The sequence below is a fragment of the Crinia signifera genome, chromosome 7 (genome assembly GCF_055691185.1).
Source record: "Crinia signifera chromosome 7, ASM5569118v1, whole genome shotgun sequence".
Classification (NCBI taxonomy): domain Eukaryota; kingdom Metazoa; phylum Chordata; class Amphibia; order Anura; family Myobatrachidae; genus Crinia; species Crinia signifera.
Window position 1 is genome coordinate 70,584,307 of NC_139223.1, and position 22,083 is coordinate 70,606,389.

Sequence of the window (22,083 nt, forward strand, 5' to 3'; positions counted from 1 at the left end):
CATATTTGGCGTTGGTGGTCAGTAAGGCCTGGGCGTGTCCAATCCGGACGGCGGGTGAGACCTGAACCCTTTTCACAAACAGGGACGCTGCAACAATCTGAATTTTAAAGGCCTCCGCTTCAGCAGACATTAAGCAGAAAGCATCTTTGTTTCTGATGAGTTTTATCTTCAAGTCCACGGCGTTCAATATTAGTTTATGTTGATGAAAAAGGTCACAGTGTAGCGGCCCCAATAATTCAACCGTTCGACTTTGTGCCGTTGTTCTTGCCCTTTTTATAAACCCTGTGTTTACACCATCCAGGGTTCTTGTGTTGTGTTCTCCAGCCACATCTTTGTAGAATAATCCAGTTGTGTGTTTTGTGGATAGCGCATCTGAGCTATAATTCAGTATGGTCTCTATGTAGGCCCTATAAGCGTAAAGATTATTGGACTGCGATATTAGCCTATCGCCCAATGTGACATCAACCTGACTAAATAAAGTTGCTATGGGGTAATTAATAAGAGCGACCTTGGCGTCTTGAGGTATAGCCGTGTTATCAGGCCGTACGATCTTGCAGGTCACGTACAGCAACGTGTTGTTCAGATCGTAGTAGTGTTCACCGCTGGCCGCTATGTAGAATTCAAGCGGCGCGGTCTCGGATAATGCCGCCAAAGGTTGAACTTCGACGTAGAGGCTTTTCTCTACGCTGGTCTGCGTCGGTGGTACGTCAAAAAGGTCAAGTTCAGATTTTGCGCATTCCATGGATTCATTGTGTATGAAAGACATGCTTAAAAAATATCACCGACCCTTCGCTTCGGTTTCCTTTTTTTAATTAAGCCGCGTCTGCTCCGTTTTTTGTTTAAAAGGGGTCTGCACCATGTCGGAAGTCGTATTGCCCGCTTCCGTTTATTTTTAGCCGCCCCTTTCCTGGCATAGATTAAACCTGATCCATCTTGCTTCGCTTGATTTGCGTCGTGTATTTTGCTCACAACAGCCGCTGTGGCTTGTCCGATGACGTCTTTCGCGATGTTGCGTGCTGCATTCTTCACGTGGGGCTTTGCTATCGCCAGCCCTCTTCGGAAAAGCGGTACCGCTTTTCTGAACAGGCTTCGAAAAATTCCACCTAAACCGCACCCGTACATATACGCGCTGCCGTGAAAACCGGGTAATCCATTACCGGCCTGTGTTTTATAATATTGCGCGTAGAGCCCCGGGTCGCCATAATTTTTAACGGCCACCATTGTCTTTAATAAAATTCGGATTTGCGGCGTCTGAAATGTAGTTTCACGTTCGCTTTCCCAAACTTGAATGACATGTTTTCGTTCTGATCATTCTTTATCTCTATGGCTATAGTGTCAAAATGCGTCTTGCACAACGGAACATAATCGGGCTTCTCATACCGTATAGTGACCATCTCGTTGTTACGGCCCTTTATTTCAACGGTACGCAACAACGGAACATAACTATCACCGACCCTCTGATGTTCGATAATATCTGTGTACACGAAGAGCGTATATTGACCGCCGCTGATGTCGGCGCACGGTTTTAAAAACTTAGTTTTCGGGTATAACCCCAGTATTCTCGACAATTTAGGACCGGCTGTGATGTTGTACATCGCCTTGTTGTCGATGATTATCTCTCGTTCAAGCGGATCGTACAATAGTTTTAAACCATCCAGTTTATGTCGGTCAATTTCAGCGTTGAAAGAAAACAGTAACGCCCCGATGGTTTCATAAAACCCCGGTTTAACGCAAACCCTCGTTGCTGTACCGCTCGTCCCATCCCACTTTGTTATTTTCAACACACAATCACGCACATCGATTGTATTCCAGGTGTGTGGGTATTGTATTTCTGTAAGAGCTACTTCCCAATCTCCACTTAAGTCTATCGGCCTTGCTAACTTTGTGGTATAGTCAGAAATCTTATTTTGTGGAAATGTATCGGCTGAGGCGTTACTCGGCAATGTTATGTAGAAGGGTTTGTCATCCATCTTCCTCTTTGTTTATATATCTTTTATCTCCGATGCAGCGACCCAACTGTTAAATTTTGTGGGGTATCCACGCCACTTGACTAATACGTGTTTCCTCCCTCTAACCGTCTTATTTTTTAAAATCTTCTCCACTTTGTAAATCCTATTATAGTTTTTCGGTATACTTTGAAGTTCTTCGGGGTAAAAACTACCCGTTATAGCCTCCCCGTAGAGATCCTCCAACGTGTAAAGCGGCTTAAGTCCTTTAGTGTTCACTCCGCGTATTACAAATATTTCCTCAGAAAAACTCTGTTCGTAACCTTTCTGAAATATATCCTTATATTTTGAGATACGAACGTGGTCCCCGATCGCTAAACAAGCCTTTGTTTTCTTACTTCTAAAGTAATCGCCATATATCGTCTTGAAGACATCCAGCGCATTAGAGCCATCCACCTCATTCGGCGCCCGCTTAATCGTTCTATGGTATGTGTTATTATAACTGGTAATGAACGCTTGTAAAACGTCTATATATCGGTATGTATTATTCGCCGTGAAATATCGCCACATTCGTGTTTTTAAAGTCCTATTGAAGCGTTCTATAACGGCTGCTTTCACATCATTATTGGTTGTGAAATGTTGTATACCGTATTTTTCTAACAACTTTTTTAGGACTTTGTTTAGAAACTCTTTACCATTATCGGTTTGTAGTTTCCGCGGTACGTCCCCCTGTTGGAATAATTTTTCAAAAGCCTTAGCGACAGTCGTCGCGCTCTTAGCAGTCAGACTTTCAGCCCAGGCCCTCTTACTGAATATATCGATGACGGTTAGTATATATTTTACGCCGTCGTTGTGCTTTGCCAGATCTATGAGTGATACCAAATCACATTGCCACTGTTGATTTATATCCGATACGCATATCATATTCCTTTTATAGTTTTTTCTAGCCGGTTTGTGCAATGTGTACGCGTCTTGCTCTTGTAACCATTTTCTCACATCGGATCTTTTAAATTTATTTTTCAAAGCTTTATAATATTTATCAAAGCCGCAAAAACTCCCCGGCTTTAATACGTTATAATAACTGGCTTTCAGCCGGCTGTTTTGATGATCGGCGTTGCGCGACATCCTACACAAATCAAATTTGATATAAAACAAGATCTACAGTTCTACGAATTATATATCTGTTGTATACCATATTTTTCTAACAACTTTTTTAGCATTATGTTTAGAAATTCTACCAGCTGATTAAGATATCGCGTACTTTATATATGTGTTATTTCACATAACCAATATCAGTGTATGAAGTTACAGTATCAAACCAATTATATTTTAATACGGGGGGTTAATATTATTTATACCACTTTCATATCAAACGTGATACGGGCTTATCACGCGCTATCAAGTTTGATATCAAACGCGGATAAATGGGGGCGTGGACAAACTGTATAAAAGGGGCGTGGACCTGTCAAAACCAATTAGTTTGAAGAAAAAGTGTGCCTTATCTACTAACAGGAACCTGAAGTACCAGGACTTTACTCCACCAGCCACCAGGACTGGTATTTACTTTCCACCCTAGCCACTGAGACTGGTATTTACTTTTTTATACCCTAGCCACCAGGACTGGTATTTACTTTCCACCCCAGCCACCAGGGCTGAGACTCACTATCCACCCAGCCACTAGTTCTAAGACTCACTATTTACCCCAGCTGCCAGGACTGAGACTCACAATCCACCCCAGCCACCAGGGCGGAGACTCACTATCCACCCCAGCCACCAGGGCGGAGACTCACTATCCACCCCAGCCACCAGGGCGGAGACTCACTATCCACCCCAGCCACCAGGGCGGAGACTCACTATCCACCCCAGCCACCAGGGCGGAGACTCACTATCCACCCCAGCCACCAGGGCGGAGACTCACTATCCACCACAGCCACCAGGGCGGAGACTCACTATCCATCCCAGCCACCAGGGTTGAGACTCACTATGCACCCCCAGCTTCCAGGGCTGGGACTCACTATCCACCCCCAGCTGCCAGGGCTGACACTCACTATCCACCCACAGCTGCCAGGGCTGAGACTCACTATCCAACCCCAGCTGCCAGGGATTAGATTCACTATCCACCCCAGCAGCTAGGACTGGAACTTATTTTTAAAATTGGGTACTGCACATACAGTTGGGTGTAAAAATATTGCTTAGAAACAAACATACACCTGTATGTGTTCTAAAGTGTGCGCAGATTGAGTTGCTAAGAACTTATAGCCATTCATGCAACCATCCACCCCCAATTTGTAACTTGCCTTATATTTATATTTCTTTCATTATTAGTTTGGTATGTGATTGGCTGCTGGTTGCCTAGTATGTTTTAGTGTCTACATTTGTACTGTTTATCATGCTGATTTTGACCTGGCCTGACAATTATACTATATGTCATCTACCAGAGCTATGGCTGTCCACATGTCTTCTATTCACCTGTAGTGATTCTGTTATTGGCTTGACAGCTTTACCACATCCTTAAGTCAGGTCCCGGCAGCTGCAAAATATCCCAAGGCCTTTCCTGAGGAGGGGTCTCTATAAATATAATGTCCCCGAGATATTCTTAGCATTACTTTGGTTAAATAGTCACTATAGTGATTGACCTGTCACTGCCTCAGTGCATTGTGGGAAGAATTTGTAAGATATGGCTGCTCCTGTGGCTCAGTGAAGTTTATGTATCTATGTATGCAGATATTTTTATATGCTTTTAGTTAATTCAATTATTCTTTTTTTTTCCAAAAAGTTTTTACCAAAGCACTTGTGTAAACATATGCAGGAAATGTACATTTGTTTTAAATATAAATTGGATATCGAAAACATAGGATCACATTGTACAAGTATATAATATTGTTGAGTACATCCATTATCTAAAATAAAGAATGACATCATCCTTTTCTGTCTTTCTTGTCTATATGATTACGTATAGTAGCATAAATAAGACGTATAGTTCTATTTTTGTCGTGATATATTAATGGTATAGCAATATATAGTATATTGATGTACATTTCCATACAAATGTAGAATGAAATAACATATAAAAACTCGTATCAACAAAACATAACAGAAAAAAACAAAAAGAAAAGAAAAGAAGAGTGCCCCCCTTTCCCAGGTCCCTGATTATTCAGTGACTATGGGATGGTCCTCTGCTGTAGTTCGTAATAGGTACTAGGATGTGTCTTCCATGCGTTTATGAATTTGTTGTCTCACCTCTAGAGATAGGGTATTTATGTAGCTTTCCCACATGGAGAAAAATTGCTCAGCTCAAGTTTCAATCCAGTCAATTCTAAAAGGTGGAATCATTTGTATTTAAACTAGAAATGTGCAGGCTCTGATTTACTCTGATTTAAAAGCAGGATCTTATTGGCTATCAACTGTCAACAACTGTCATGTGATTTGGGATAGCCAATAAGATCCTGCTTTGAAATCAGAGTAAATGAGAGCCTGCACATCTCTAATTTAAACAGTAGGAATGTGGGGGAAGAATTTTAATTCAATTATTCATCTGCATTATTGTGGTTGTCTGTACCTCTTACATATATTAATAGCTATAAACAGCTTAGGAGTGTTGTACAGGTGTAATCTAATGGCTGGAATGAAAGGCTGATTTACAAGATTCAGTTTAAGGTGGAATTCCATAGCTAGGGCATTAATAGAGAATAATACGGTACTTGTTTCCTAGCACGGCGCCCATCACATGCCTTAATTAGTGGTATGCGATGGAACCCAATTTTCGGGTCCTAAGAGCCACACTGTACAATTTTAAAATCGCATTGCATGCCATTAAAATGGCATGCAATGCGATCAAAATGATGATTTAATTGTGCATGCACCCTGATGGGTGATTAGTATGTTAAATGCACCCCCAACGTTAACGCCACCGCCACTATTAACGCCAACCCGAAGCGTGGAGAGCGGCGGCGGTACGCAGCCTTCGACCTTTTCATACCCCCACTATCCATGTCGGCGAGCCCGAAGCGTGGTGAGCGCAGTGGAATACATGTGAAGTTATCCACGTCCCCTCGCGGGGCTCGCTGCGCTCGCCACGCTTCGGGCTCGGTGGCTCGCTGCGCTCGCCACACTATATAATATCAACTCCACGCCAACGTGGATAGTGGGGGTATGAAAAGGTCGGAGGACACGTACCATTGCCCCTCACGGGCTCGCTGTACTCGCCACGCTTCGGGTTGGCATTAATAGTGGCGGTGGCGTTAACAATGGGGGTGCATATAACATAGTAATCACCCATTAGGGTGATTGTACAATGAAATCATCTTTTTGATCGCATCGCATGCGATGCAATCGATGCGATCAAAAATATGTAATAAGATTAAAATCAAGGGCGCCGTGCTAGGAAACAAGTACCAATAATACTTATCTGGAGGCTGTTCTTTCAAGCTACAGTATTTGGTTTTGTTACCTGTCACCTGAGTGAATGGGACATCCACAGACTATTGCAGACTTTGGGATTTCCTCTGGACACACTGACAAAGAGATAAACTGGAAATAAAGTTGAGATAAAGATGACGAGAGAACGCACCAGCCAATCAGCTGTGTTTGAAATATGATAGTTAGGAGTTGATTGGCTGGTGCTTTATCTCCTTCCACTTTATCTCCAGTTTATCTCTTCGCCAAGCTTAATACATCTGCCCCAGTGCTGAAGTGTAGAAGCTGATTGGTTGGTATTTTATCTTTCTCCACAATTTGATAGATCTCCCCCAAGGTAACCTACTGAACTCAGTCCAAAACTACAGTACATCTGGGCAGATAAAGATTCCTTATTGTAGTGATAAGGAGTCTTTCTTTATATTATTATTATTATGATGATGGGTACTTGTGTATTATAGCGGCGCCCCCGATGTTGGTCGTGCAATGTTTTTATCGCATCGCATGCCATACACCCGATGGCATGCGATGTGATGTGATTTTACACCACTATTCGATTAAAAATTGTACAAGCACCCTAATGGGTGCTTACAATGTAAAATGCACCCCCACGCCACCCCCCACTATAAACGTGAACCCGAAGCGCGGCGAGCGGTGGCGGTACGCGTCCTACGACCTTTTCATACCCCCACTATCCACGTCGGCGTGGAGTTGAGAATAGAAAGTGTGGCGAGCGCAGCGAGCCACCGAGCCCGAAGCGTGGCGAGCGGACGCGGATACCTGTGAAGGCCGTGAGGGGAAGCCGATACCTGTGAAGGTATCCGCGTCCGCTCGCCACGCTTCGTGCTTGGTGGCTCGCTGCTCTCGCCACACTTTATAAAATCATCTCCACGCCAACGTGGATAGTGGGGGTATGAAAAGGTCGTAGGACGTGTACCGCCGCCGCTCGCCACGCTTCGGGTTCACGTTTATAGTGGGGGGTGACGTGGGGGTGCATTTAACATTGTAAGCACCCATTTTTAATTGCATCCCATCGCATTGTATGCCATGTACAATGTTATACAATTTTAAAATTGTTTGCCATTGTACAACATTGCGCGATATCGCATCGCATACCAACGTATGCCTTATGGTATGCGATGCGATGGGCGCCGCTATAATACACAAGTACCTGATGATGAATACATTTGTTATAAATTGTTAAATCCTGTTGTACATTTGGATGATCGATCTTTCTATTTGGTTTGAGCAGGGAAAATGAAGTACTTAAAGTCCAGCTGAAGAAGTATGTTGGTGCAGTGCAGATGCTGAAGAGGGAGGGGAACAATGACAGTAAGTAAATAAGTACATTATTGTACATTTATAAATACAGTATTTTTCTTTGCATACTGTATGCTTTGTTTGTGTTTAAATTTTTTTTATCTGACGCCATGTTGTTTAAATTGGAGGGGTATTAACACAATTGCGCTGCTGAGTATTTAAAAGACACTTTGTGTAATAGCTCGCTGACCAAAAAAGCACACTGGACACGCTTAGAAAATTGATGATTTTTTTAGAAATATAAAAAGAAAAACATGTATAATACACAATACAATTAATATATAGCACCTGAGAAAAAATCTAAAAACATATAGAATAAAATGTCAATTGTAGGTGTGTCTCCAAGAATTAATTAATATATCGATATCCGAAACAGGAATTAGGTATATCCACCATAGGGAATTGATGTGAGTCCCCTTTATAATATGCCCGCAGAAATATGGTTATTGCCAATTAGCATGTATACGGTACATGCACTAGATGTAATAGGCAGTTCATCAGCGGACAGTAGATAATAAAATTATAAGGTTTCTCACCTATAGGTGGTAGTGAAGGCGGGGAGCGTTATTCATTTGTTGCTCAACCCTGATGTTAGATCGCCAGGAGTGTACCTCTGAGATTTGTAGATTTACCGGGATAATATGAAGCAAGCCCGTGCTGTGAGCGGTAAAGATGGTGGGGAGCGTTATTCGGTTGTTGCTCAACCCTGATGTCAAAATCTCCAGGAGTGTACAGCTGAAGTTATAGACTCACTGGGGCAGTGTAGACGGAGCCCGTGTAGTCGGACTGAGAAGCCTGCAAATATGAAGTTTAAGCAGCAGCTGTAGATTTCAGTCGGAGCCGGTATCCCGGCTGGTAATGGACTGCGGCTGTAGAGTATAGGTCGACAGTGCGGCTCACATGGAGCGGTAGCTGTAAGATGAAGGTCGATCTCACAGATGGCAGTGAGCCGTCGCTTGTGTGTCCAAAAGCCGGTAACGCTGCTGGCGGTGGATGCCGGCTAAGAAGTAAACGCTGGTAGCGCGGCTAATGGTGAGCCGTACTGCTGGGTTGTAGAAGGAGTCACAAAATCTTGGAGACACGTTTGGAAAAGGATCTGACGTCAACGCGTTTCGTACCCACAATGGTTGGAAACTTTTTCAAGACAAGTGTCTCAGAGGTACACTCCTGGCGATCTAACATCAGGGTTGAGCAACAAATGAATAACGCTCCCCGCCTTCACTACCACCTATAGGTGAGAAACCTTATAATTTTATTATCTACTGTCCGCTGATGAACTGCCTACTACATCTAGTGCATGTACCGTATACATGCTAATTGGCAATAACCATATTTCTGCGGGCATAATATAAAGGGAACTCACATCAATTCCCTGTGGTGGATATACCTAATTCCTGTTTCGGATATCGATATATTAACCCCTTCCTGACAGAGCCAGTTTTTGCGTTCCTGACAGAGCCCTTTTTTTCAAATCTGACATGTATCACTTAAGTGGGGATAACTTTTTTTTGCTTTTACTTATCCCAGTGATTTTGAGATTGTTTTCTCGTGACACATTGTACTTCAAATTAGTGGTAAATTTGGGTCGATACAGTCTGTGTTTTTTTGTGAAAAATACCAAAATGTCGTGAAAAAATGGAAAATTTAGCAATTTGCAAAATGTTAAATTTTCTGCTTGTGAGACAAATAATCATACCACTCAAAATAGTTAATAACTAACATAGACCATATGTCTACTTTATGTTTCCATCATTATTTCAACTTCCTTTTAATTTTTTTGGACACTAGGAGGCTTACAATATGAATAGCAAATTCTCAAATTTTCAAGAAAATTTCAAACACTGATTTTTTTAGGGACCAGTTCAGTTCTGATGTGACTTTGAGGGACTTGTATGTGAGACACCCCCATAAATGATACCATTTCAAAAACTGCACCCCTCACAGTATTCAAAACAGCATTTTGGAAGTTTGTTAACCCTTTAGGTGTTTCACAGGAATTAAAACAAAGTGTAGGTGAAATTTCAAAATTTCATTTTTTTTGCAGATTTGCAATTTTAATACATTTTTCTAAGGAACACAGTACATTTTACTAGAGAAATGTGACTAAAAATTGATTCCCCCAATTCTTTTGTTTTCATAAATATCCTATATGTGGCCCTAGTGTGCACGTTGACCAAACCACAGGCTTCATAATAGAAGGAGCACCTACTTGATTTTGGAGCCTCCTTTTTATGAGATTATTTTTTAGGCACCATGTAGGTTTCTAGGCACCATAAGATGCTAAAATTTAGGAACCCCCCCACAAGTGACCCCATTTTGCAAACTACACCCCTCAGGGAATTCATCTAGGGGTATAGTGTACATTTCAAACCCCCAGGGGTTTCACCAATTGTGGTACAACTGGGCAGTGAAAATGAAAAATTAAATTTTTTACACAAAAATGCAGTTCTGGCTCAAAATTTTTCATTTTCAGAAGGTATGAAGGAGAAAAAGCACCCCAAAATCTGTGCCCCAATTTCTCCCGAGTATGGCAATGCCTCATATGTGACCCAAAAATACCAGTTGGGTGCATGGCAGGACTCAGAAGGGAAGGAGTGATTTTTGGTGGTGGAATGTTGGTGGGTGCTATGTCGCATTAGCAAGACCCCCAAAGCACCAATACAGTGGAACCCCCCCACAAGTGACCCCATTTTGCAAACTACACCCCTCAGGGAATTCATCTAGGGGTATAGTGTACATTTCAAACCCCCAGGGGTTTCACCAATTTTGATACAACTGGGCAGTGAAAATGAAAAATTACATTTTTTTACACAAAAATGCAGTTCTGGCTCAAAATTTTTCATTTTCAGAAGGTATGAAGGAGAAAAAGCACCCTAAAATCTGTGCCCCAATTTCTCCCGAGTATGGCAATGCCTCATATGTGACCAAAAAATACCAGTTGGGTGCATGGCAGGACTCAGAAGGGAAGGAGTGATTTTTGGATTTTGCGGCTCAGATTCTGGTGGAATGAATGGTGGGTGCTATGTGGCATTAGCAAGACCCCCGAAGCACGGTGAAATGATGAACCTAAAAATCCATAGATGTGTGGTATATTTTAAAACACTCCTTTATACATAGGCCGGGTTTGTCGGGGCAAGTGTCACACTGGAAAATAGTATCCTTTCTTATTCCCTTTTTATAGCAAATTTTGCACCTTTTTTGTGTCCTGCCCTTTTTTCCAGTGGAGGGGATTTCATCAGGAAAATGCTGCCCTGGTACAATACGGGGGCCAGTACTAGAAGTACTGGGGCCCTCTGCCTGCTGGTTCCCAAATACTAGGCCCTTTATGACTTCCTCTTGAAAGTGCATAAATGTCCCCCTCTGGCCGGTAGAACGGAATAGCACGTAAGCGTTATACAGTGCCATCTGGATGATATACACGGCCAGCTTCTTGTACCAGATTTTTGTTTTCCGCAGGGCACTGTACGGCTTCAGTAACTGATCTGAAAGATCCACTCCGCCCATGTACCTATTGTAATCCAGGATACAATTAGGTTTTGAGGTGTGGGTACTGGTACCTCGTACAGGGACGGAGGTGGTACTGTCTCCGTGAATTGTTGTCAGTATAAGGACATCCCTCTTGTCCTTATATTTGACCAACAACATATTTTCGGTGCATAATCCCCTGCTTTCACCCCTTCTCATTACTTGGGCAATGTGCGTTTTTGGGAGGCCTCTTTGGTTCTTGCGCACAGTACCGCAAGCTGCTGTACCTCTTGAACCAAGGGCCTTAAACAGGGGGATGCTGGTGTAAAAGTTATCCACATAGAGGTGATAACCTTTATCCATTAAGGGGTGCACTAAATCCCAGACAATTTTTCCACTAACACCTACGAGGGAGGGGGGGCATTCTGGCGGTTCAATTCTTGAATCCTTCCCTTCATATACCCTAAACCTGTGGGTGTACCCTGAGGTGCTTTCACACAGCTTATACATTTTTATGCCATACCTTGCCCTCTTACTGGGAAGGTACTGGCGGAATTTAACCCTTCCTTTAAAATGTATAAGGGACTCGTCTATGCAAATGAATTTATCTGGGATGTACATCTCTTCAAATTTGGCACTGAAATGATCAATGACCGGCCTGACTTTGAATAGCCGGTCAAAGGTGGGATCATCTCTGGGTGGGCACTGTGCATTATCGTTGTAATGCAAAAATTTAAGGATCGTCTCAAATCGAGCCCGGGGCATGGCCATACGGTAAAATGGGGTGCTGTACAGAACATCTGTACTCCAATATTGCCTAATTTCTGGCTTTTTTACTATGCCCATATGAAACACCAGACCCCAAAACGTCATCATCTCTACTGCATCTACAGGGGTCCACCTAGCAAATGATGACGTGGGGTTTTGAGCAATAAACTGCTGGGCATATAAATTAGTTTGGTCCACCATTAAATTTATAAAATCATCAGAGAAAAATAATTTGAAAAAGTCAATTTCTCTGAGACCTGTGGAATCAAATTGGATTCCTGGCATGGCCAAAAACTCAGGACCCTGGGGCTCAAAATTGTCTGGTGGTGGGGTCCATACGAGATCAATTATTGGGGGGGGTGTCTCAGCTGCTCTACGGGGGCGTCTTTGAGGGGGTCCCTCATCACTAGAGGAGGAAGAGGAGCTTAAGACGAAGCCTTCAAATTCCCCGCTTGCCTCACTGGCTGTGTCAGAGTCAGAGGCAAGCATGGCATATGCCTCCTCCGCTGAATACATTCTTCTAGATGACTGGGATGACATTTGGGATGACATTTGGGATGCCATTTTTATTTTTGTGTTACTGGTAGTGAAATGTTTCAACACGTGTATAGTGTAGGGGGGGGGTACAAACTTTATTTCAACCCGGGGCGTATGTAGTGTGTAGTGTGTATGTAGTGCAGAAAAAAAAAAGACTTTATACAAAAAAAAAAAAATTTGAAGGGGTTAAAAAAAATAAAAAATTGAAGGGGTTAAAAAAAAAAAAAAAAAGGTCCTGCGCCAAAAATTGAGCACAGATGTTGGTCAGTAACGTCCGTCACTGAACAGCGCTCAAAGGCAACAGGAATTTGATCAAAAAAAAAAAAAAAAGATCAACCCTGTGCCGAAAAAGCTGATCAGTGATGTACGTCACTGATCAGCGCACAGTGGCCACAGGACACCCACAAAATCACAGTGTGTGTAAAAAAAAAAATTAAAAAAAGACCCCACAGCAGCCTCAAAAAAAAAAAAAGGTGATCAGTGATGCGACACTGATTACCAGTGAGGGGCAGCAGGTGCACAACCTTTGGTGCAACTGACAGTGCAACTGGCAGCAACTGGCAGGTATATCTAAAAAAAAAAAAACCTCTGCACCCCCAAAAAGTTGCTGATCACCTCAGATATAGTGATCAGCACAAAAGGCGGGGGCAGCAGACACAAAATTTAGCACTCTCTATCACTCTCTGTCACTATCTCTCACTATCTATCACTCTATGACACTGCAGCAGCAGCACTGACAGTTATATATATATGAAAAATAACCCCTGCACCCCCAAAAAGTTGCTGGGGGTGCACAAAATGGGGGCAGCAGACACAAAATATAGCAGTCTCTATCACTCTCTGTCACTATCTCTCTCTATCTTTCTATCTCTCACTATCTATCACTCTATAACACTGCAGCAGCAGCACTGACAGGTATATATATATATAAAAAAAAACCTGCGCCCCCAAAAAGTTGCTGATCAGTTAATTTATACTGATCAGCACAAAAGGGGGGGCAGCAGTCAGTTATATAAAAAATATATAGCACAATCTGTCACTATCTCTCTATCTCTCTCTATCTCTCTCTATCTCTCTATCTATAACTATATCACACTGCAGCAGCACAAAATATAGCACTCTCTGACACTATCTCTCTCTATCTCTCTCTCTCTATCTCTCTCTCAATCTAACGCTATTACACTGCAGCAGCACAAGTTCACAACACAGGAAGTCACAAGTACAGGATCCAGGAAGCATCCAGCACACTACAAGCAGTGATGAAGCAGTGATCAGGTAAGTATTTTGCTCGGTTCAGGTCAGTATACTGCGGCAGCTAGGCACGGTGACCGCACTGCACGCAATTCCAGACCGGAATGGCGTCTGCAGTGCAGTCACCGTTAGTTTAAATCCCCCTCCTTGGCTGTGATTGGTCCGTCGGTCCGACGAACCAATCACGGCCTTTGGGGGCGGGCGGGGTGAGGTGGGGTGACACCAGTGTCACCCTTACACCCCGCGGTGATTGGTGCTGTACTTTACAGCACCAATCACCTCCGATCGCGTGTCACCGGCGAACGTTATTCGCCGGTGACACAGAAAACGCTGTAATTGGCTGTTCACACTGAACAGCCAATCACAGCGATCGCCGACGGGGGGGCGGCATCGCAGCCCCCCCTGGACATGCAGGGACATGTCTGCTGTCAGGGACAGCAGACATGTTGAAACTGTCACCGCGTCTATAGACGCGGTGACAGTTACAAGCCATGACGTACATTTACGCCATGTGTCGGGAAGTACTTCCCGACCATGACGTAAATGTACGTCAAATGTCGGGAAGGGGTTAATTAATTCTTGGAGACACACCTACAATTGACATTTTATTCTATATGTTTTTAGATTTTTTCTCAGGTGCTATATATTAATTGTATTGTGTATTATACATGTTTTTCTTTTTATATTTCTATAAAAATCATCAATTTTCTAAGCGTGTCCAGTGTGCTTTTTTGGTCAGCGAGCTATTACTCAGAGTGTCTTTTAAATACTCAGCAGCGCAATTGTGTTAATACCCCTCCAATTTCTCCTTTGTATATGAGCCAGGCTAGCTCATTTAACATGTGCAGCAGCTGAGTATATAATCAAATTATCGGTGCATATAATAGGCACCTCATTATTATAAAATTATTTATATCTACCTACTCATAGAGCGCCGGGATTGTGAATTGATTGGTCCCATCTGGTTCCAAACTATATTCACATTTTTTGCCATGTTGTTTAAGTGGATTTATCTGTGAGCAGAAATGAGGAATCGCCTGAATACGCTGTACCCACTGTTACTGACCTCTGCCCTGTGCTCCGGCTTTCCTGTGTATGCTGTACCCACTGTCACTGACCTCTGCCCTGTGCTCCGGCTTTCCTGTGTATGCTGCACCCACTGTCACTGACCTCTGCCCAGTGCTCCTGCTTTCCTGTGTATGCTGTACCCACTGTCACTGACCTCTGCCCTGTGCTCTGGCTTTCCTGTGTATGCTGTACCCACTGTCACTGATCTCTGCCCTGTGCTCCTGCTTTCCTGTGTATGCTGTACCCAATGTCACTGACCTCTGCCCTTTGCGTCTGCTTACACTGTACCCACTGACACTGACCCCTGCCCTGTACTCCTTCTTCCTGCTTCTGCTGTAACAACTGACACTGATCTCTGCTTCTGCTTTCCTGCTTGCGCCGTACCTACTTTCCCTGACCTCTGTCCTGTGCTCCTGCTTTCCTCCATCCACTGTACCCACTGACCCTTGCTCTCTGCTCCTGCTTACGCTGTACCCACTGACACTGACCCCTGCCCTGTGCTCTTTATTTCCTGCTTATGCTGTACTCATTGACCGTGAACTCTGCTTCTGCTTTCTTATATAGCGCATACATATTCCGCAGAGCTTTACAGAGAATATTTGAACATTCACATCAGTCCCTGCCCCAGTGGCACTTACAATCTATATTCCCTACCACATATACATGCACACAGACATTTTAGGGTTAATTTGTTGTGAGCCAATTAGCCTACCAGTATATTTTTGCATTGTGGGAGGAAATTGGAGTACCCGGAGGAAACCCACGCAAGTATATACAAACTCCCCGCAGTTAGAGCCATGGTGGGAATCAAACCCATGACCTCTGCTATTCATTTATACTACAAAATATGGTACTTGTAAAATGATGTTACACAATTTCCTTAGTAGTTAAGGAAAAAGCACTTTTATATTTTTAAAAGCATAGACTCAATTTTGATAACTTAGTGATATAGGGCCTTATTCTAGTTCACTCTTTCTGACAAAATCCTTCTTAGATGGACAAAAACCATGTGCACTGCAGGTGGGGCAGATGTAACATGTGCAGAGAGAATTAGATTTTGGTGAGTTATTTTGTTTCTGTGCAGGGTAAATACTGGCTGCTTTATTTTTACACTGCAGTATAGATCTCACTTTGAAGTAAAACCCCACCCAAATCTAATTCTTTCTGCACAAGTTACATCTGCCCCCCTGCAGTGCACATGGTTTTGTCCATCTAAGAAGGATTTTGTCAGAAAGAGTGAACTAGAATAAGGCCCATCATTTCTGTGAATGTATTATTTGTACATTCCTATGCTGAGAACACACTGCATACTTGGTTCTAATTCCGATGAAGTCAAATGTAATAATAGTTAACGCTCTGATTGAGTATGTCCTTAGTCAGAAATCTCGGTATGCTGAAGGTAGGTGTTTTATTGCTCTTTCATTTATGGTGTTTTTGTACTAGTTGTGATATCATCACAGAATTAATTAATTACATTTCTTTTTTTTCCCCCATAAAATTTGTCTTTTAAAAAGGAAACTGTGCAGTAAACAAAAAAGCAGTTTTTTGTTTCATTGAATTCAGATTATTACAGTGTGCTCTGTCGTAGAAGACAGAAAAGGGGGCGTGTCTGCGTAAATGGCCGTGGATTGTCGATATTTGGCCACATTCGCGACAATTCATAGCCAAAATCGACAAAACGGGCCTGACTTCTTTTAAAGTTGGGCCTATTCTGTCGATCTGCCTCTTCAATGCTGTCGGGAAAGACAGCATTGAATAGGCGTTCACCGGTATTTCCCCCGTCATAAATAGTGGCCCAGATTGAATAACCTAAATTACCATTAACATATTTTTTTATAAATTCTTTATTTTTATTTTATAAACATAATATAGTCCACATACATTGTAGTAATGTCACATCAGCGTTGCCATTACGTGGTAACAGTAGAAATATTAACAACTGGAAACATAGCATTTTACAAAATCTGGATGTGGAGATAAAACAAGATGATGACCCTGAAACTGAGGTCCAAAACAGACACAGAAGCATGGTCAGATTTTCTGACAGACATTAACTTAAACGGGGAAGAGAGGGGGAGGAAGGGGTGAATTGGGGGTAATTTTTCAGGTACTGAAGCATAGTCAGTTGGCAAGAGCAATAGGTTAATGTGAATTTATCTCAGTTTTAAGCTAAGAGCGTGCAAAAGCGATGTAGGCCGTGGAGGTCTTAAATTCCAGCCAACTAAACCAGGTTGAGGTAAAGTCTTGAATGTTTCTCCAGAGCTGCAAAGTAGATGTCCTCCATATACATATAGAAATCTATACGTTGGAACCACTCCCATATTGTTGGTGGTTCAATGGAGCGCCAATGTACTGGAATGACCGCTCTCGCAGCGTTGTTTAGATGTTTCAAGAGAGATTTTTTGTATCTTGCTAGGGGGATGTTGGAATGAGAGAGCAACCAGAAGTCAGGGCCCTGTGGGACTGGGAATCTTAGTATTTCTGCGGACAGTTCTCTAATTTTGTACCAAAATGGGATAATTAATGGGCAATCCCACCAGGTATGTATTAGTGTGCCTTTATCTATACCGCACCTCCAACATAGGGGGGAGACAGAGGGATAGCATTTGTGCAATAGAGACGGGCATCTATACCAGCGTGTCAGTAGTTTATACTGTGTTTCTACTACTTCTAGGCTAGTGGAGCAGCGAGCCATCTTTTCACAGTGTGTTTCCCATTTAATTTTTATGCCGCGGTGTGTTAGGTCTTTGTCCCACGCATCACAGAATGAAGGTTTGTCAGGGAAGTGTCCATGTATAAGGATTTTGTAAATGCCTGATATTACATGGGTGGGTGGTACCACCTGACCGCACATGGATTCAAAAGGCGTGAGATTCTTATGTGGATCAATCCACTCCCTCTGAGAGAGAATAAAATGTCTCAGTTGGAGGTAAAACCAATAGTAATTTGCGTGTATATACTCATTGTCTTGAATTTCTGAGAAGGTTTTGATTTTACCATCTGCAGTCAAGTGGTTCACTCTAGTCACCCCAGCTTTTTTCCATCTCGAGGCCGTCCCGCCCGCGAGGCCCGGTGGAAACAATGGGTTGTCAAATATGGGTCTAAGTGGTGTTTTTCCCGAGGATATCACTGGCTTGTGGCGAATTGTCTTCCATAGTGCAAGGGTGGGTCCTACTGTAGGGTGTAAAACTCGTTTCACTCTAGAAATTTTTAAGGGCAGGGTGCTGACCACGGGGAGGGCACATTTTTCAATCGCGAGGGCACATTTTTCATTTAGGAAGGCACATTTTAATTTTAAAGGGCAAAATGATGCGAGATAGATATATATATATATATATATATATATCTTTCAAGAGGCGATCCGGTACTCCACTCCAACTGCCGTTACAGGGGGTGCCTTGGCCGGTCCTATACTGTCTGTCTTGGGATGTGACTCCCTCTGCCCAGCACTCGCATACAACCAAAGAAAACGACCTCACACAGGTCTTTACGGCAACGTTTCGGGAATTTTATTGTATTCCCTTCGTCAGGACAACAAGGTTGTCCTGACGAAGGGAATACAATAAAATTCCCGAAACGTTGCCGTAAAGACCTGTGTGAGGTCGTTTTCTTTGGTTGTATGCGAGTGCCGGGCAGAGGGAGTCACATCCCAAGACAGACTATATATATATATATATATATATATATATATATATATATATATATATATATATTTTATATATTTATATTTAGAGAGAGACAGTGGACAATGTGAAATTTGAAAGTGGGGAGGACGGAGAAGTGATGGTGGGGGTTATGTGCGTGCCGAAGGCGCGCTCGCTCCAGAAAAAGGGGGGCGTGGTCACCTAAAATGGGACGTGTCCTTGAGTGTAGTGTGCCACACCATATACCTCTTATGAACATTATGTAACACATTAGTAGATCCCCTTTTACTTGCCCCACAAACATTATGCCACTCGGAATCAGACAAAATTCATGTTAAGGTGCCCATACATGGAGCGATGTGCTTCATGCATTTCGAACTAGATCACATCGCATCTAGTTAAAAATGTATGCAATGTGCTAAAGCAGCATGCATTTTGAACTAGATGCAATCTAGTTAAAAAGTATGTGCAGCACATACTTTTTGTGCTTTGCGATGTGCGATGCGAGGGACTGCACCCTGGAGCGTCACACCATCAGCACATCTATATAAACTCTCTTGTGACACTGGAGCATCAGGCAATAAGCACATTTATGCTATATAACCATCTTGTGACACCTGAGCGTCACACCATCAGCACATTTATGCTACATAACCATCCTGTGACACCTGAGCGTCACACCATCAGCACATTTATGCTACATAACCATCCTGTGACACTTGAGCGTCACACCATCAGCACATTTATGCTATATAATCAATCCTGTGACACCGGAGCGTCACACCATCAGCACATTTATGCTATATAATCCATCCTGTGACACCGGAGCATCACACCATCAGCACATTTATGCTATATAATCCATCCTGTGACACCTGAGAGCGTCACACCATCGGCACATTTATGCTATATAACCATCTTGACACCTGAGCGTCAGACCATCAGCACATTTATGCTATATAATCCATCCTGTGACATCTGAGTGTCACACCATCAGCACATTTATGCTATATAACCATCCTGTGACACCTGAGCGTCACACCATCAGCACATTTATGCTATATAACCATCTTGTGACACCTGAGCGTCAGACCATCAGCACATTTATGCTATATAATCCATCTTGTGACACCTGAGCGTCACACCATCAGCACATATATGCTATATAACCATCTTGTGACACCTGAGAGCGTCACACCATCAGCACATTTATGCTATATAATCCATCCTGTGACACCTGAGCGTCACACCATCAGCACATTTATGCTATATAACCATCTTGTGACACCTGAGCGTCACACCATCAGCACATTTATGCTATATAACCATCTTGTGACACCTGAGCGTCACACCATCAGCACATTTATGCTATATAACCATCCTGTGACACCTCAGCGTTACACCATCAGCACATTTATGCTATATAATCATCTTGTGACACCGGAGCGTCACACCATCAGCACATTTATGCTATATAATCATCCTGTGACACCTGAGAGCGTAACACCATCAGCACATTTATGCTATATAATCCATCTTGTGACACCGGAGCGTCACACCATCAGCACATTTATGCTATATAACCATCTGGTGACACCGGAGCGTCACACCATCAGCACATTTATCCCACATCCCCTACATCACACCTTATGCCTCCATCCCCTACATCACATATCATGCCTCCATCCCCTACATCACACCTTATGCCTCCATCCCCTACATCACACATATTGGGGTGTATTCAATGCTGTGGGCGAGCGTTGACAGCGAGCAGGGCTTTCTGCTCGCTGTCACCACTCACCCTGTCAGTATTCAACTGACCCCCCTCATACGCCAATTCTTCCCCGCTTCCTTTTTTGAGTGAGGGGGAATTGGCGTATGCGGCTGCAGAAGCTGCGAGACTTGCGGCTAATTACAGCGAGTTTGCTGCACTAGCCGCGGGTCTCGCTGTTTAGGGGAATCCTCGCTGTCCTGTGACGGCGAGGATTTCCCCAGAACGTTGAATAGTGCAAGCGGCCGGCGCGGGGGTTAAACAGCGAGGATCGCTGGTTTTCTGTGATCCTCGCAGTTTAACCCCCTCGCCGGCCACTCGCAGCAGCATTGAACACCTGCCTATTCCTCCATCACCTACTGTATATCACATATCATGCCTCGCTCCCCTACATCACACATTATGCCTCCATCCCCCCAACACACATTTGCATGTCACCCCCCCCTCCCCAGCACACATTTACATGACACCGCCCCCACCTCAGCACAAATGTACATGACACCGCCCCCTCCTCAGCACACATTTACATGAAACCTCCCCCAGCGCACATTTACATGACCCCCCCAGCACTTATCACATACCGTAACCTGACATAGTGCTGGCAGGTTTTAGAGCTGCTGCAGGCCACTGGCTCCTCCATCATGTGTGGCTGCCGCTGCTATGAGAGAGGGCAGGTGTGATGTGATGGCAGAAGGGAGGGGGTGAGGTGATGGGAGAAAAGAGGGGGTGATGTGATGGGAGAAAAGAGAGGGTGAGGTGACGGGGTGAGGTGACAGGGGGTGATGTGATAGAAGGAGAGAGGAGGGTGAGGTGACGGGAGGAGAGAGCCAAATGAGGTGAGAGGGGGTGAGGTGATATAATCACCTTACATACACTATCGCTGGCAGCTGCTGGGCCCCCTCCTGCTCCCCGGCTGCTGTGACTGCTCTCTGCCTTCAAACAGCATGCAGCCAGGGACCTCCCTCTCAGGTCAGCGCGCGGCAGCTGAATATCTCTGCATCATGCCCTGCCTCTTCCAGTTCCCGGCACTCCAACTCCATCCTCTGCACAGAAACTCATCCAGCACCCCCCGGCAAGGGGAGGAGAGATGCTCCCTGAAAGAGCTGACAGACGCTCACATAAGAGGAGGTGAGCGGCATGTCAGCGTGGCAGGGGGGAGGAGGGAGGCTTGATGGAATAGCTGACAGCCGCTCACATAAGAGGAGGTGAGCGCGGCATGTCAGCGTGGCAGGGGGGAGGAGGGTAGCTTGATGGAATAGCTGACAGCCGCTCACAATAGGAGGTGAGCGGCATGTCAGCGTGTTAAGGGGGAGGAGGGATGTTGGTGGAATAGCTGACAGCCGCTCACAATAGGAGGTGAGCGGCATGTCAGACTGAGGGGGGAGTGACCACTTCACACGCTGCCGCGCTAGAAGCTTAACACTGTCAGCGGGAGGAGACTTCTAGCGCGGCAGCAGCAATTAACTTGTGCAGGGCGGCCACAAACGGGCAGGGCGGAAATCGGCGGGTTTGAAAGGGGCAGGGCGCAGCGCCCTGTAAAACAAGCCTAGCGGGAACACTAGGTAGTGGAAGGGAAAATAATCTGATGAAGGCAAATTATGCTTTTGAAATGTAGTAGTGACCAGGATGACTAATAAAGTGTTAGGTATGTACTGTGTTTCTGTATCCGCGATGGACAATCGGTCGGACTGGTATTGGCGGATCCTACCTGTAGCACGTAGGACCCACGATCAAATGAGCGGCGGGTACGCGCATCGGATCGGAATCGGATCAACGAAATGACAAAAAAGCACAAAAGTACATACAATCTACATACAATCGGTCGGTATTGTATCAGGATTGACGTGATTGAGGGAAAATCATCCTGGTGTGTACCCAGCATTAGGGTTATTCTCCC

General features: G+C 44.0%; 1 protein-coding gene across 2 annotated transcripts in view; it reads left to right on the forward strand.

Moving 5' to 3' along the window:
• SNX29 (sorting nexin 29) overlaps positions 1–22,083 on the forward strand; it is a 522,757-nt gene that overhangs the window by 99,797 nt on the left and 400,877 nt on the right. For both annotated transcript variants that reach the window (XM_083153313.1, XM_083153315.1), the window contains exon 14: positions 7,615–7,694. In XM_083153313.1, the coding sequence (XP_083009439.1) occupies positions 7,615–7,694 (80 nt within the window). The remainder of the gene's footprint in view (positions 1–7,614; positions 7,695–22,083) is intronic.